The sequence below is a fragment of the Sus scrofa genome, chromosome 12 (genome assembly GCF_054392235.1).
Source record: "Sus scrofa isolate SSC_HxYL_T2T_F1_AM1 chromosome 12, Sscrofa_HxYL_maternal_Yorkshire_Landrace_v2.0, whole genome shotgun sequence".
NCBI lineage: Eukaryota > Metazoa > Chordata > Mammalia > Artiodactyla > Suidae > Sus > Sus scrofa.
The window spans coordinates 35,735,339-35,753,612 of record NC_139394.1 but is presented as its reverse complement, the minus strand read 5'-3'; the positions used below and the strand labels follow the sequence as shown (position 1 = coordinate 35,753,612).

General features: G+C 34.4%; 1 protein-coding gene and 1 long non-coding RNA gene across 11 annotated transcripts in view; one reads left to right on the top strand and one right to left on the bottom strand.

The window, feature by feature from the left end:
• The window catches only part of STXBP4 (syntaxin binding protein 4), a 201,527-nt gene that overhangs the window by 82,849 nt on the left and 100,404 nt on the right, over window positions 1-18,274 (bottom strand). For all 10 annotated transcript variants that reach the window (XR_014820421.1, XR_014820422.1, XM_021067245.2 and 7 more), the window contains 2 exons: window positions 7,601-7,777; window positions 471-587 (listed from right to left, as the gene is read on the bottom strand). Coding sequence is in view for 8 of the 10 variants with exons in the window: in XM_021067245.2 (XP_020922904.1) it covers window positions 471-587; window positions 7,601-7,777 (294 nt within the window). In the remaining 2 variants the exon portion in view is untranslated. The remainder of the gene's footprint in view (window positions 1-470; window positions 588-7,600; window positions 7,778-18,274) is intronic.
• LOC146398168 (uncharacterized) overlaps window positions 1-18,274 on the top strand; it is a 114,093-nt gene that overhangs the window by 2,854 nt on the left and 92,965 nt on the right. The window lies entirely within an intron of this gene.

Here is an 18,274-nt window from a genome sequence, read left to right as displayed (position 1 = left end):
GGCAATATGTAATTTTGATAATTGTTAAAAGTGTTTTTTCTTGCTTTAATAATATTTACAACCCCCTCCCCCAACTGATTAAAAATGTGATTCTGTTATGGAGGGGAAAAAAATCAATTATATTAACATACAATTATCAGAATTATAATACACAGAGAAATATTTCTTATAGGGTAAATATTTATCAGCTAATGTTTACATAGTATTGTGAGTTTAAAGAAAGTGTTCATTAAAACATAATATATGTTTGGGATCATATTACCTTGTCTTAATTACCTCCCTTAACAATCTGTGTGTTATCTGGTCTTTTCATTATCTAGGCAATTCAAAATCTGATTGTAAATCAGCATTGCTTTTTTAAGCCTAAAGAATGCTTCACTAGCCACCAAACACCATGACATCGATTTATATTTCAGCCATCTATATATTTTTAAAAAATGGACATAAAGTGATACAACAGGAAAATTTACCTCTACAAAATGAAGAAGTTTTTCAGTGGATGCTTCAAAAGTTTTTCGAGCCATTTCTGATTTTCGTAATTGGCAGTCAAGTACTGTGATTCTCTTTCTTAATTCTTGAACGCTTTCCTGGACAGAGATATCAAAAGGCACATCTTACGCAGTTCTTTAACTTTACATTAGTGGATTCTATTTTCATTTTTTTAATTAACTAACATCCATATCACTTATTTTCTCTCTTACACTGTGTATATTTTCTGATTTGGGAGGGGGCACTTAACTAATATTTTTAAAAGTTAAACTGCACAGGGATGCTGCAAATACTTTGATTCTTTTTTTAAATTTTATTTTATTGAAGTATAGTTGATTAGCAATGTGGTGTTAATTTCTGCTGTATAGCACAGTGACTTTATTGACTCTTATAGTAAAATATAGTTTAATCAATTCATGGTATTTTTTTCACAACATGGCTTATGAGACACAGACAGAAACCCCTATTAGTGTGTGATACAATCCAACATACTGTAGATATACACCCATATTTAATGTAATATGACTAAATGTAAAGCTGAGCTGATGAGGAAGTAAAGGAATTCTGTGGATAGTAAAGGAATTTCATGAAAACAGGCATCAGCAATGCTGAGAGACACCACTGGAATTAGAGTACGCTATAGCACAGTGTGATTTTAGGGTATTTGCTGGTCGTTGGTGGCCTATAGCTTGGGCTTTCACCAGGCACAGATGGCAAATGGGATAACATCCATGGGTAAATTAGGAAGAAACAAACTTTTGATTTTGGCTCTGGTGAATGGTTAAAAAAAAAAAAAAAAAAAAAAAGGGGGTCCCCTGCATAAATGTCAACCATAAGCCCCCACTTGTGCAGGTTTGAGGTCAGAATTTATATATTACCTATGGGACCTGTACATTCATAAGCTGAAAATTTAGTTTAAATTTGTCCCTGGCTGGTAAATGCAAACATATAATTTCTCTAATGGGTTATTTTCTAAAGTCAGATCTCAAAGAACTCCTCCATTTAATGTGTCAAAAGAACATGATCTTAGCAAATAAGCTACTAAGGACAAAAGTCAGATGAAGGAAACAATTTATAGGATCAAACTTAAAAAGACAGCAGATATAAAGTGACTGGATACAAAATATAAAGTCATGTTTACTATGTTTTAAATATTAAAAAAGAATTAAAAGCAAAATAAAGAAACAAAAAACTAAATAGATCCAGATAACATAAAAAAACTATCTTAAAAATAAAAATGTAGTCATAATTAGAAACTCAATTTTTGGATTTACTACCCAATAGATGTGAGAAGAGAATGGCTGAACTGGAAGACAGAGGTAAAGAAACTCCTCATAGTAGAGCAGAAAAATAAAAATGGAAAATATGAAAAAAGGTAAGAAGGAAATTACCAGAAGAAGATCTAACATACATCTGGTTTGAATTACATAAGAGAGACCAGAAATAATGAAAGAAAAATGTGTCAGGATAACAGCTTAGGGTTTTTCAGAAATGGTGAAAGATCCTGTTTCTCAGATCAGGAAGCTCATTCTATGACTCTCAAGCAATAGAAATAAAAATATGTCGACACATGACTAATGACAGTCAAACTGCTGAACACCCAAGATAAAGAAAAAACTATCTAAAATGAAACAACAGATTGCAAACAAATGATAGACAGACTGATACCTGAGATCACAATCATGGAATAAAAATAATGAAAGAAATTCAGTGCCAACTTAATATTCTAAATGTAGTAAAAATATGTTTCAAGAACAAGAGACAATAAAAATGTTTGCAGACAAAAAGAAAAAACAACAAAAACACAACAACAACAACAAAAAAACCCCAAACCCAAAGATGATAGTTTATTACTAACTGACCCTCACTATTTCTAAAAGATATATCTCAGGAAGAAAGAAATTCTAGCAAGAAGATCTGAAATGTAAGAAAGAATTTTGAACACATCTAAGCAAAGATTGACTGCATGAAGTAAATTGCAAGTGTCTAATTTATGATGTTAAAAGTCAAGAAAGAACTAAAATATTGACAAAAATAGAAATTAAATAGAAAGGTATGATTGATTTATGTTTTAAAGTCCTTACAATATTTAGAAGAAGGTGAAAGTTGGTGATTAGTTTTATAATTTAAGTTAGAATGTTAAAATTTCTAAGATGGTCACTAAAAATTAGAAACAGAGTGTTTAACTTCTAAACCAGGAGAATGAAATAAATGAAATGAGAGTGGGGAGACACAGGAGAAATATGACCCAATTAAAAAAAAAAGGAGGCAAGAAATGACAATTAGAAAACAGGGGACAAATAAAATGCACAAAATAAAAGGGTAGAAATGAAGCCAAGTGTATTAGCAAATAAGAGTATAAATAAGATCTTCCCAATTTAGAGTCAAAAATTATTAAGATGGGAAAAAAATCCAACTACCTGTTGTTTACCACTGACACAATTACAATATAAAGATACTGAAAAGTTGAAAGAAAAAAGGATGGAAAAAATACATAGTAAATATTAAAAGAGAGCTGGTATAGCTATTTTAATATCAATCAAAAATAAGCAGTAAGAGGGAAAGAAGATTGCTAGATTGAAGAGTGATGTTTTCATAAAAGGATAATAACATGATTCCAGCTTGCATGCAGCTAAAAAAATCACTTCAAAATACATAAAGAAAATTAAAAAAAGAAATCACAAGGGAGATTTTAATCTATTCTCTGACAAAGAAATTAATATGACTAGAAAAGAACCCCACGATCAATGACCCTCATCTACTCAACTACGTAAAACAACGCATCAAATGCTGGCAGAATTCTTTTCAAGCTCACTTTGAACATGTATAAACACCAGTCATACAGTAAGCCATGACACAACCATCAACAGATTTTGGAGTTATCTATAGACTAGATTCTCTGGACAGATGCAATGAATCTTTCTGTTCCTCAGTGATGTTTATGAATCAAGATGCAATCATAGATATGTTAATTCTCCCCAAATTATTCTACATATTTAATGCATTTTCAGTAAATTTTTTCCTTTTGATGGAATTTATATGCTGAATCTAAAATACATAGTAAAGATCAAAGTGTCATATAGCCAACACACTTTTAAAGAAAAAGAACTAGACAGGATGATGAGATCAAGATTTATAGTAAAAGAGGCTTTTGAATGAATGGTGCTGGGATAGTTGGTCATTCATTTAGAATAAAAAAAAGAAAGAATGAAATGAATCCTCACCTCCTACCATGACATAAAACCATGATAGAAGGATCAAAATTTTTAAACTTCTAGAGGAAAATATAAAAATATCCTTTTATCTTTGGGAATGGAAGGACTTCTCGAAAGACATATGAGGGGAAAGACGGATATGTTTGATTATATGAAAATTAGTAATACCTATTCATTTTGCCACAGGGTGAAAAGGCAAGCCATAAACTCAGAAGATTTTACAACACAATAAGTAATATGGTTAGTAACCAGAACATACAATCACTATATACATGAATATAAAAACCACAAATAACTCAATGGAAAAATGGTTAAAAGATATGAAGAAGAATTTTGCATAGAAACACAAGTGCCTAATAAATGCATAAATATTAGCTCAACAGGTTATCTGAGACAAAGAGCAAAGCCCTGGTTTACTGCATTTGGGGTGTAAATAACCCCATTACGGCTGATTTCAAGCTACCAACCCGATGTCATTGAACATGGAGTTAAGAAGAAAGGTACACAATCAGCTCTCCTAAGCCAGTGCCAGCTGGTCCCAGCACATCAGTAGCTCAAAATCATTAGTAACCAGAGAAATTCAAGTTAAACCACAATAAGATACACTTATCACACCTAACAGCTTGATAAAAATTAAGAGAAAACAAGCATCAGCATTGATTTGGGTAAATGGTATTTTTCATTCACTACTGGTGGGAGTAAAAATTGTTTCATACACAATTAGGCATTACATAATTGTAATTAGTAAAGTTGATCATACAATCATCATTCAATCTAGCAATTTCACTCCAAGATATGAACCCAAGAGCACTGTCACACATGTGGAACAGCATATATCTACAAAACTGTTTTTAGCAATATTGTTCATAGTAGAAGAAAATTGAAACAATTACGTTTGATTTGTTAATTCATTTGCCCATCAAATACACAGTGGACAAATATATTGTATTATCTCCATTCAGTGGAGTTCAAAAAAGCAATGAAAAGACATGAACTAGCTATAAACTTCAGATAGATGAATCACAGAGGAGCGAGTGAAAAAAGTGAGTCAGAACAATAGAAGTAGTAAATTTCTTTTTATGTAAAGTTGATAAACAGGCAAACTTAAACCACATATTATTAAGGGACATATTCATAAGTAGCAAAATTATCACAAAAATGGTTAACACTAAATCCGGGAAGGTGGTTTACCTCAGAGGGCAAGGGCGGCAGATGCAAACGGAGAGGGATATTTCAAAGGCATTGGGAAAGTTTTCTTTCTTTCTTTAGGCTGCTATGGTCAGGGATTGAACCCACACCATAGCAGCAACTAGAGCTGCTGCAGTGACAACACCTGATCCTTAACCCACTACACTGCAAGGGAACTCTGGTAAAGTTTTATTTCTTAAGCTGGAGGTAGAAAAAAAAAGGAAATATGCAAATACAGATATAATATAAGGGAAAACTTATAGGAATTTTTCCTATAAGTTACAAAAAGAATCTGTTTAAAAATGAATATTTGGAAGTTCCCGTCCTGGTGCAACAGAAATGAATACGACTAGGAACCATGAGGTTGAGGGTTCGATCCCTGGCCTCGCTCAGTGGATTAAGGATCTGGCGTTGCTGTGAGCTCTGGTGTAGGTCGCAGACTCAGCTTGGATCTAGCGTTGCTGTGGCTCAGGCGTAGGCCAGTGGCTACAGCTCTGATTAGACCCCTAGCTGGGAACCTCCATATGCTGCAGGTGCGGCCCTAAAAAGGACAAAAAGACAAAAAAAAAAAAAAATTTTGAATATTTGAACGTGCATCCTCTAATATCTTGGTCAGTGTGTCCTCAAGCAATCTCAATTTTTAAAAATTTCCTTTGGAGTTCCCGTCATACACGGTGCAGCGGAAATGAATCTGACTAGGAACCACGAGGTTACGGGTTCGATCCCTGGCCTCACTCAGTGGGTTAAGGATCTGGCATTGCTGTGCAGTGTAGGTCGCAGAGGTGGCTCGGATCTGGTGTTGCCGTGGCTGTGGCATAGGCCGGAAGCTGTAGCTCTGATTTAGACCCCTAGCCCAGGAATCTCCATATGCTGTGGGTGCAGTCCTAAAAAGCAAAAAATAAAATAAAATAAAATTCTTTTTTTTTTCTGCCACTGGTATTGGGTTAGAAAATGTTGCGATGCTCCTGTATAACACCTCCTCTTTGCAAAAAAAAAAAAAAAAAAAAAAAAAAGATTATTTTCAGAGGCAAGATAATGGCTTAGCTTAAGACTTTGTTAAGAGAAATGGCATGAGACTCCATTATGCTAAAAAAGAGAAGAACTGAATTAATTATATTACCACAGAACTTAGGACAAAAATGTTCCTCAGCTAGAATCTGGAAAGAGAATTGCAAGTAACTACACTTTAATAAAAAATGAATAAATTCATGTGCACTCTTTGTTTAGAAAGAGAGTATTTTTAAAGACTTATCTCTCCAAACGTAAATATAGTTATTACAAAAAAGGATTTTTAATATTTTGATAATTTCCCAAATACTTTCATAATCATGTTAAAGTTACATGAAATAAACACGCATCTCTGATTTCAGAATATAAACACTGGGTTAAGAATAATAAATATATTTAATATTCTTAAGTACTCTGCTTTCTCAAGTAATATGTTTTCCTATTGGCCTTGTTGTATTATCAAAGGGTGGCAAGAACATCAGCTTTCTTCTGGAATTGGTTTAAATGGTCAGATGTAAGAAATATATTAGTGACTCTTAAGAGCTAACCAAAGAAAATTTCAGATTTTCTTTGCGTTTTGGTTTTCTAAAACTGGTTTCATTCTATTTGATACATTTAAAGTATTTAACTTTTATTTATTTATTTATTTTTGTCTTTTTGCCTTTTCTAAGGCCCCTCCCGCGGCATATGGAGGTTCCCAGGCTAGGGGTCTAATCAGAGCCGTAGCCACCAGCCTACACCAGAGCCACAGCAACGTGGGATCCCAGCCGTGTCTGCAACCTACACCACAGCTCACGGGACGCGGGATCCTCAACCCACTGAGTGAGGCCAGGGATTGAACCCGCAACCTCATGGTTCCTAGTTGGATTCGTTAACCACTGAGCCACGAAGGGAACTCCTAAAGTATTTAACTTTTTTTATGTTTAAATAAATATACATAAATTTTTCAAATTTGCTTCATGTTCTCTTGAAAGATAACTGGATTAGAAGTACCTACACCTATAGCCGTTATAAATGAACTCTACAAAGTTATAAAATATTTATTTCAATTTATTTAATTTTCTACTTTAATTCAGTGAAATAAAAATGTAGATGTCTATTACAGTTTTTAAAGACCACTCAATGAATATAGTATGCATTATGCTTAAAAAATTATGTAATAAAAAATTCACATTAAAAGGGAGTTCACATTGCCTTCTGAAAAGCCTTCAATATTTTGCTCTTGAAACTGGAGCCTACTAAATTCAAACTCAGTTCCTTTCTACTAATTTTCTTGGAACTTGGGCAAAAAATTATTTAACTTTTACACTTTCTTAAGGACTCTAATCAAAGACAAAACCCATCCCTAGACTCTTTTCCTCCCATCCCCACAAGATAAATTAGCGAGTTGAGGGAAAAAGGAGAAAACTGATGTAATCAATTAAATGTTAGATAGTTCCAGGACTGAATGCCTGACCTGTACAATGCTGACCAATGACCCAAATACATTTGGGGCACATCCTTTTCTATCCCAAAGCTATCTGGGTAAAGGGAGGCCGTGCCCTTCACATTACCCCCATCACGACACATCATCCTATCACTGAATGATAGAGACAAACACTGACCTAGTTTAGAAGTGCAGATGAAAAGAAAATGAAAACAGGATACATGACAACGGCAAGGAAACCATAGTAACTAGAAGAGAGAACTGTTTTGCTTACTTTATTTTGGTCAGAATAATCAGCAAGCTGAGCCTTTAGCTCTGTAATCTCAGCCTCTAACAGACGGATCACTTCTTCATAATCCATTTCCATGCCATGCGCCTGTCTTTGTGCGGCTTCGGCAAGGTGGATCCGACTTCGCAGGGCTCTTGTTTCTTCAACCATAGCTTTGGCTTCCTAAAGATTTCAAAAATTAATGTCATTGAAAAAAATCCATGTAAAAATAGTTCAGTGGTTTAAACAAAGTATTTTCCTCCTTCTGGAAGTTAATAATTTCAAAAATGAATCAATATACATGTCTCACATCTCAATTTGAAAATTAATACTCATATTATTTTATTATACAGAGTGGCTGCCTGATCTTACTTTTCCTTTCTTGATTTCTTGGATCCTTTTCAGTAGGGAATCTCCAACTTCACATACCTAGCACAGAATTTTGAAAATAAGAGAAGCAGAAGAGAATAGAAAGGGAAAAATAGAAGAATAAGAATTGGCTCTAAAAATAAAGAGTAGGCTTCTACAAAAGTCAAGAAGGTGATAGGCTCATGTTCTAGGAAGATGAATCTTGCAGATTCATCAGATACTGCTGAGGAACATAGTGGTCCAAGCCCCAGGAGCCAAAGCTTATTCTTAGACATCAGTCTAACTGCTACTTCTCCATTTTGATGAAAGCCAAAAGGTGGAATTCAGTAGCAAAATATACAGCTATTTCTATAGGATGCGATGCTCACAAGATATTTAACATATGTTATGTCTCAGATAATTTACGTGTCTTCTCCCATTTGCCTTTTAGAACAACAGTGGGAGAAAGGAATTATTAAAAACCATTTATACATAATCAAACAGAGGCTCAGAGAGGTTACATAAGCTACCTCAGCACATATACCAGTGCCAGAATTTAAACCCAGGATTACCTGAGTCCAACGTCAATGCTCTTGTCACCATTTTACTACACTGCAAGATGACAAACACATACACAAACAGGAAAAACAAAAGCAAAAAACTTAGACTAGCTACATTCTCCACCTTAGGAAGAGGATAGTGTAGCCACAACCACTTATTCTCTCAAAAATGTGTCTTAGTGCTGGGTCAATAGCAGTTCCCTAGGTCGCCAATATAATTTAACATGGCAGCTACTATAATGTAAACCATTTCTTTCTCTTTACTTGATGCAGAAATTTCTTTTCTCTGCAATGGAACTTTCTGCTCCAATTGCCATGGCTAATATTCAACTATGGCTACTTTAATTTCCTAGAAGTCATTATGGGACACTTGCTTTTGTTTGAGCCTAAGGGAGGGTTAGAACTATGGACATATTTTTAAGGGTCAATTTTTAATTTATACATTTAAATAACTATTTATTTAATACTTATGTGTCAGGTTCTGTTTCTGGTACTGAAGATAGTGCACCTAACAAAACAGAAAAAAAAAATCCCCCTTTCGTCCCCCAGAATTTAAAATCTAGTTTAGGGAAACAGCAAATTAGGATCATCAGTGAAGATCTCATTGAAAAAACATTTAACAGAGAACTATAGGAAGGATGGAGCCATGAAGATTTCCCAAAGAGGAGCTTTCTGGAACAGTTTGTGCAAAGGCCCTGAGCAAGGATTGTGCCTTGCATCTTCAGAGAACAGTCAGGAAGCCAGTGTAGCAGAAGGAGACAGTAGTGGGGTACAGGAAGAAGTGGTCACAGGAGCTTGGGCAGAGATGGGGTTGGCATGGAATGGTAGATCTTCAGAGGCTTTGTAGGCCATCTCGAGGACTTTGCTTTTACTCAGAGTGAGATTGGAAGTGACTGGAGAGTCTGAACAGAGAAGCAGTGTATTCTTACTTAAATTTTAAGTGGATAAGACATTCACTGCACTCTTTTTTTTTTTTTTTTTTTTTTGCTGTTGTTAGAAAATTTCAATGATACAAAATATAGTAAAATTTAATTCAGACATTCACTGCACCCTTAAAGTAGACAGCTCATCATGGAGCGGGCAAGGGTAGCACAGGGAGAAGAGGAAGCGGGCCAGAGAAAAAGTTAACTGTACCTTGGACAAGGGGAACAGTGGTGTGGATGTTGTGAAGTGGTTAAGTTCTAAATGCAGTTTGAAAGTAGAACTAACAGGAGAGTTTATCATCATTAACAACTTTTCCTTAGAACCTATTGCATCTAGATAATCATGTTAGGTGATTAAAGAAAAGACAAAAGTGCATAAAAGACACTTTCCCTTTTTTGGCTCAGCCTAAAACACGAGGTATGACTTAGCTTGGTGGAGGAAGAGGGGAGGGCATATTAGATGGAACAATGTAAACAAAAGAAGAGGGGCAAGAAGGCATTTGAAAAATGACATTAGATCAACTTTGGACTAGATGCTTCCTATAGGGAAGAAACGGATAAAAAAAGGGAGGGAAGGGGCTGGGCTCTGGTAGAAATAGCATGACAAACAAAGGTTTGAAGTCTTCTGAGCAGAAACTTATATGAGAACACAGTGCTTTAGAAAGTTAATCTGGCAGCAGCTGCAGGATGGAGGGATGTGGCCAACTAACTGCCTGCTATTCACATAACCTTATTTCCTTATTTTTTTTGAAGTAATTGTTTTGCAATAAAAGGTACTTTAAGAAAAAAAAAATCTAAGGAAATAAAAGGACATCTAGGAGTTCCCGTTGTGGTGCAGTGGTTAACGAATCTGACTAGGGACCATGAGGTTGCAGGTTCGATTCCTGGCCTTGCTCAGTGGGTTAAGGATCTGGCATTGCCGTGAGCTGTGGTGTAGGTCACAGACGCGGCTCGGATCCCAAGTTGCTGTGGCTCTGGTGTAGGCTGATGGCTACAGCTCTGATTAGACCCCTAGCCTGGGAACCTCCATGTGCTGCGGGAGTGGCCCTCAAAAAGGCAAAAAGACAAAAATATAATAAAATAAAATAAAACAAAAAAATAAGAGGACATCTACCTAACTACCACATCAGTCAGTTCAGCCCAGGTGATCAAAGGTCGGTCACCAGTGTCACAATTGGATCAACTTCACATTAGACTGTCCACATAGGAGGTAATGGCTTAGTATATGTCAGCATGGCTCTAAATGTTTTACATGGATCAACTCAGACAATCTATTCAATGCTGTGTGAAGTATGACTATTATTATCCTCATTTAATAGCTAGGAAACTGAAAGGTTAAGTAACTTGCCCAGAATCAAACTTAATAAGTGACTGAGTTGGGATTTGAACCCAGGCAGTCTAGGTACTAAGTTCATGCTCTTGGTTACTAACTACAGAAACGGTTAAAAAACCCAAATCACTTGTAGATGACAGTATCATCAGTCCCCAGACATGCAAGAACTTGGGATGTGCCATTATAATATACTCAGACACATTTGAGGCTGCTACACTGTTCCCCATTTTCCATTCAATCAAGCTAGAAAAAAAAATATTGCCACTGAAGAGAAAGAGGAGGGGCAGAGAATCCATAGCTGCAGTGAAGAATAACTAATTTGATGATTTGTCTCCTTCACACTCGCTTCATGCAGCTTTTATTCCTCTATAAAAACAGCACTTTTATTTTTGTTCAAAGAATGCTAGTTAATTAAATGAAGAATCTGGATGGAATTTATATAGCCATTTGGTGCACTGATGGTAATACGGTGTGAAATGCAGTTGGGTGGTAAAAGGTACAGAGGTTTTGATGCTGAATAAATTCATGCTATTTCCTTTGTGAATGTATAACTGTCAGGTTGGTAAATGTGACCCCTTAGCAAAGTTCTAGCCCAATTCCCACTGAATGGCTGCTTAAAAGATTAGTGCATTGAAATGAAGACTCTTAGAGGAAGTAGTAAAGAAAAGACAACAGCAGTGTGCTGTATTTAGCAATACAGAACCACATAAATCCATTTTTTTCTTTTCCTCCTGGGCTGTCTTCTAATAACTGTAAAGCCTCCTATGTCAGTAACAATTCGAGCCAGAATTTTCCCAGTACCTAACCATGAGTCAGGGTAAAATGTGGCAGCCAGCTCACCAAATTAGTTTGTATTAGGTACAAGTTAATTCAGTTTATAAAGTTAAAAAATAAAAGAGAAACTAAGGTGGAATAGTAAATCAGAAAAATCAACATAAGCATTATGCTTTTTATACTAAGCTGTTTGAGCAAACACAGTGGAAAGGAATCCTGAATTATGAAGGCAAATTGCTGAATTAACTTTTTTTTTTAGTGACACTGAGGAAATACTTTCAACTCACACTGTCTGATTGTAAAATGAGGATTTTCCACCTCACAATTTCACAATGAGTCTTCAGGGGAGACCAGACCAAATTCTTCTTTGAAAATATAATTCAAACTAATGAACATCTATGTAGGCTACAAATACGTTGAACTTAGCTATGTGATTGTGTTGAGACAAAGGGCAGTATAATCTCAGACACAGGGCAGTATAAGCTCAGACAAAAGACAATATGCTGTTTTACCACATTCAGCACTTTTTCCCCCTTAAGGCATTAACATGATATAGAATAAAAAATATGGGTATTAGATGAGATACGAGGTTAGAATTTTAGATTGGTGATTTTTTTTTTTTCATATTCTGGCTCTGTAATTCTTTAAAACTCCTTCTGTTCATTCATACAATGGTAAATCAAAGCATCTGCTTTGTAAGATAAAACAACTCTCACAACAGGGTTAAAGAAACTATTACAGTTCTTGGTATACTTTTTTTTTCCCCCCTGTACCTCTTTACTGCTTTTGAAATACATACATAATCAACAATATGATTAGGGAGCTAGACTATATCAAATGATTAAGGGCTTTCTGGAGGCACTCAGATAGTAATACCAGTTATTGAACTCCAGAGCAGTTTTTTTGAAATATAGTGTGCACATGTCTTTTTATATGTTAGCAACAATTAAGTAAAACCTTTCCTTCTCTAGTTGTAACGGCTCTCTAAAGTAGAAGGAAAAAGCACTTACTGTAGTTGCACATTTGTAATTAGGTAGCATATTCACATCACTAAACTTAGAAGTTCTGTAATTTTAAAGCTAATCAGTAAATCTTTCAAAATGTCAATGGCTGACAGGAGAAAAAGGAGACTGCAAAGAGATATATGTCTTAGTGTAATGTAACTTATGCCATCAAGCCCCGAAGAATGCGCCTCTTATCAGCTTCCTACATCCACTCATTGGAAAACCCTTCTTGGTCTTAGTTCCATAAGAGATTGTGAACAAGATTAAGGGTTACTGCAGGAAGAGGGCTGTTGAAGGAGAAGTGTTTAAAAGCAAGTTATATCTAGTTTCCTTAATTTATGTATCAACTTTATTAAAATATGTTTAATATTCATTTCCATGGATGATCACAAAGTAATCTGCTAGATATTTACAAAATGACTCTACAAGTCATCCCTTAACCATGGCCACACTTGGGCAAGAAAATGAATTCACAGAACTTTATATATGTCTCTGATACGTGCTCTCTCATCTCCTTTCCTTTCCTACGTCTTCTCCATGCATGTATCAGCCCATTATTCTACCTCTTTTCCAGCTTTAGCACATTCATTTCTCTTATAGGACCACCATATCCAAGTATATTCACTTACCAAATTCCCCAGATTAAACTCTCCTACTCTAAAATGCTTTTGAGCACATTATTCCTTTCACTAGGCGAATTCACTTTTCCTCTTTTATCTTCATCCAGTTTTCATATATCCTTAAAAATCAGATTTTGCCTCCTCTAATCTTTCCAGACCACTTAAGCTTACAATGATTTTATCCTCCTTTTATCCTTAATAATATCTATCATCTGTAATTAATTGCATACTACTTAGTATCTCCTACTGCTATGTTGAACTGTTGTTAAATTGTTAAGTATTTAACTCCCAAACTTTCTAAAAGTCTTGACTGCCCAAATTAGAACACAAGCTATCTGAGAGTAAAACCCTATGTAATATTAACTGGTGCTCCACTTAACATAAGTGGGTTGACAAACACTAAAAATGATATTTTGATTTTCATATATAATAATGGTTTTAGAGAACTTTGCTAAGAAGCTTTCATAGGAAGGTTTCAATACTATGGGAATATTAGTAGAATTGTATTTCATTTAAATAATTACAGTAACAACCATAAGCCATGCTATGAAAAATATGATATAATGAAAAGCAAATCATTTAATTATGCTGTCTTTATATATTAAGCAAAATCTTTTTATAATATTATCAAGGAAATGGGATTACATCTAAACCATGTAGAATGAAGACTATCAAAGTCAAACAAAAGGAAGATGGATATTCTTTGGTCAGATGAGCAGTTTATGAGGTTTTGTACTATATAAAGAGACATCTTCAGGCCTTGTGTATGTACAGTGTAAAACGTTTAGATATTTTATGTTGTAATATATGTATTTAATGCAATAATAAAAAACTTATTCATTAAAACAAAAAAAAGAATACCAAGGTTGAAAAAGGACTGACAGCTACAGCTACACTACACTTTATTGTGTTTGACAATTTACTTTCTTGGTTTTTTTCATTAAATGGATTTAAAAATTATGCATACTAGTTTATATTTCTCTAAAATTTACAATTTCCATCACAAGTTAATATAAAAAAATGCTCTCAAGGACTATATAATCTTGAAAGTCCTTTCTAATCCCACCCAGATCCCTGATTCTTTGATTTATGTGGTGACACTCCTTTGTAAAGTATATAAAAATGATAGATATTTGTAAATCTAAGAAACAAAAATTTTCTTTTGTTTGTATGAAAAAGCAAAATCCTCACTTTCCAAAGGAAGATTGGTTAAGCTTTCCGGAGGAAAAGCAGGTCAATCAAATTATAATTAGCTCTAATTAACCTTCCCAAGAGCTGTCAACTTCTTTACCTGTAGCTGCCTCATCCTCCAAAACGTGCAAAATTGAATTCTGACTCTGAACATCAAAGAAAAATCAAAGAAATAATGTTCAGTCTCTGCTTATACACACAGAAGTCCCTAATCAAAGACATACACACAAGTATATCCATTTGATAAAATTTATCATGTGAACTTGTTCATAATATAAATATTAATCAGTTAAAATCCTGTTTTAACAATATATTTAACCCCTAACATGCATCTTCTGGTTTAGTGAAGGCTGACATAAAAGGAAACTATTTTCCTACTTCTCCAATTCTGGCTACAAATGTACCAAAAGGGAACATTTACAATATGGGAAATTCCTTTCCTAATTGGAATTTAAACCCTGTTTACTGAAACTTAGTACCACTCCAAGGTTTTTAGCTATTAAATATTTAGAATTCATCTGAAGTTTGGGGCTTAAGGGAGATCTGGTTTCAAAACAGAAAATGTATTCCTTCCAAATTAACCTTTAGAGAATTCAGTTGGAATCAAAATTTCATCGAATTTTGTTTGTTTTGGAGGAAATTGACCAAGAGTTCAAAATTTGAATCTAGATATAATAATACCTAAATAATAAGATTCTTAAATTGATTTAGAAGAAAAGAAATAGAACTGGCAAGCAAATTCTGAAAAATAATAAGGAAACAAACCAAGGTAGAACGTGGCCTAAGGATTTAAGGCACATATAGACTACAAAAGTTGTTATTGGTCAAAGCAGAGTTAGATAAAACATTCATTCACTCAAAGAATATTTATGGACAAAGCAACTGGAAAGATTAGATAGCCCCTAACAGAGCCCTAGATTATATGAGAATTTAATTTAATGTAGATACCACTAAATACCACTAAACAACAAGGGATTGTGACAACAAACTATTTGAAAAAAGAAGGTGTAAAGTGTAGACCCTCGTCTCATACGATATGTCAAAGAGAATAACTTCTTAGATGGGCCGAATACAGATAGACATGGGAGGAAAACTAGGTAAATATGTACCTTAAATTGATAGGAATGAAAATTTTAAAGTGTAAAAGAGGAGAAATTACAAAGAAAGAGAAAGATTTGACAAGAGAAAGTTACCTGTGTGTAAAAACTTAAAAAAAAATTAAAAACGCAATTTGTGTAGGGGAAAATATCTGTAACAGATTTGGTAAGATAGGGTTATTAACTATGATGTAAAGAGATCTTACAAAATGACAAGGGAAAAGAAAAAACAGCTATCGATTAAGAATAGACATAAAAAAGAAAAAGAGTGGGAAGGGGATGCAGATGACACAAGGGGCGTATCTGCAGTGACAGAAAGTCACCAGCAGGTATATCAGGAAACAAGCTGCCTTGAATATGAAGTATGATGGAATCCACAATTTAATTTGAAACCCATGGTCATAGACAATCTTTGGGATCAAACTAGATGGCAATGAATCAAAACACGTACAGTATTTTCAAACAGGGTAATTTATCTATGTAAGGGTAGTAGGACTAGAGAAGTCTTGCTTTTAATTCTAAAATAGTTTGTGAATAAATCATTTAAAACAATGTCAGAGTCCCATAGCAATGGAAGAGTACAGAAGGCGTTCCTCACATGTTAAACTGCCAAGATGGGAGTTTTATAGTATCAACTGCCTTATCACTACTTCCTCCTTGGGTAAAATTTACTAGTTTGTCAGCCAAGTTAATATATATTGCTCTAACATCAAGAAACATAAAATGTTTGGCATCTACACTAATGCTTAAAATACATCCTGGAAAGGTGCTCTCTTAGCAAATGACTTATGGAATTTAGAGAGTTGTATTTGCTTGTTTTTAGTTAAATAAGGAAAATTATAGGGAGTAATGCCTACTTTGGTATACAGTTGTGCCTCTGACAACTCAACAGCTATAGGGCACCTATTCTGAGGCACTTTCTAGGAAGCGATGGTTTTGCTCCATTTTTCATTTTTCCTACTAGATTAAGAGTTCCTTTGTAGAGAGTATGTCTAGCTTTCACAGTGCATTCATACAAAATGAGCATTAAATAAAAGAATCTTAAACACTTCCCTTGCCAAGTTGCCCTTATAGTTACTGCAGGCATGTGTGAAACAACTGATGAAAGAATGCTGAATGTGGTCCCTGAACAGCCACAAGAGAAGTGGCTCACAGTATGGAAATCAGAACTCTTAACGTCAGTTCTAACTAAGGCAACTGCTACAGAAAACACTGTAATTGAATTGAACTGAATGGTTTCTATGAAGAATAAGATCACTTCTGTCCCCAATTTTTCTAACATTGTAAATCCTGTGATTCTAATTAATCTAACACAATTAAAATGGTTCTAGAGTATCAACAGGGTAATAAAAATTTTTCTCAGAATTCTTAAAATGGTAAGATTTTTCTACATTAAGAAGAAACAACTATTTGGAAATGAGTATCTGACAGACATCTTTGTTTGCCAAATCTTGCTTAGAATGCTACATTCACCTCCAGTGAATCACTAAATATGGCTGCTGTCTGCAAACAGGAATGCCAGCCGAGCTGTCTTTCTTTTCCTTTTCCGAGCAAGCTGACTTTAACTTAGGTAATTTCTTGGGCAAAACTAACACTGCAGTTTTTTTTGATTCTCATGAAGGGAATTAAAGTTGAAAAATAAATCCAACCAAGTTTTTTTAATCAATTTCTCCATTCAGTTGTAAGAGCTTTATTATTTCTAATTTCTTTTCCCAAAGAGGGTGTTCTTTGGTTTTTGTTTTTTGCCTTTTAAAAATCATTTTAAGATCTTTGTAGATTATAAGTTGTAAGATAATACAGAGACGTTTCCTGTATTTTTCACTCAGTCTCTTCTATGGTTTTATGCAGCATTAGTATGTAAAATATCACAACCAGGAAATTTCATTGATACAATCCACCACTCTTAATCAGATTTCATCAGTTTTATATGAACTCAGCAATAAAAAGGAACAGTGTATGAATATGCAAACAACCTGAATGGGTCCAGGGGAACGATGTTGAGTGAAAAAAGCCAATCCCCCAAAGTGACACACTGCATGAAAAACATTTACATAACATGCTTGGAAAGACAAAATTATAGATATAGAGAATAGATTACTGGTTGCTAGGTGTTAGGGAGTGACTGTGACTATATAAGAGTAGCAGGAAGAAATCCTTGCAAAGAGGGTTTTTAATAGAAAATACAAGTCGACATTCTGAGGTTACCAAGTGACCATGTGAAATGGAAACACAGGAACATTTTACTACCATCCCCTTTTAGAAGAGAAAAAACTGTCAAATCAAATGAATGTATTTTTCTTAATGAGACTAACATCTTGGAATATCTACTAGCTCCATACTGAACTATTACAGAAAGTTCAGATCACTAAAGAAGGATAAAAACAGTATGAGAACTCATATCAATTCTAAAAATTAGAGGCTTTACTATTTTTTTTTCACATTTTTTATTGAAACAATTTTTTAATTAAAAACATTTAAACAGAACCATAGGTGACTTACAACGTCATGTTAGTTTCAGGTATACAGCACAGTGATTCAGTTATATATATCTATTCTTTATCAGATTCTTTTCCCTTATAGGTTATTACAAAATATTGAGTCTAGTTCCCTGTGCTACTGTTCCCTGTTGGTTATTTTATACATAGTAGTGTGTTAATCCTGAACTCCTAATTAATTCTCCCGTTCCCGTTTGGTAACCATAATTTTGTTTTCTATGTTTGTGAGTCTCTTTCTGTTTTGGAAATAAGTTCATTTGTACCTTATTTATTTATTTTTGTTTGTTTTTTAAGATTCCACTGCTATTTATTTAATACATAAAATTAATAAATCT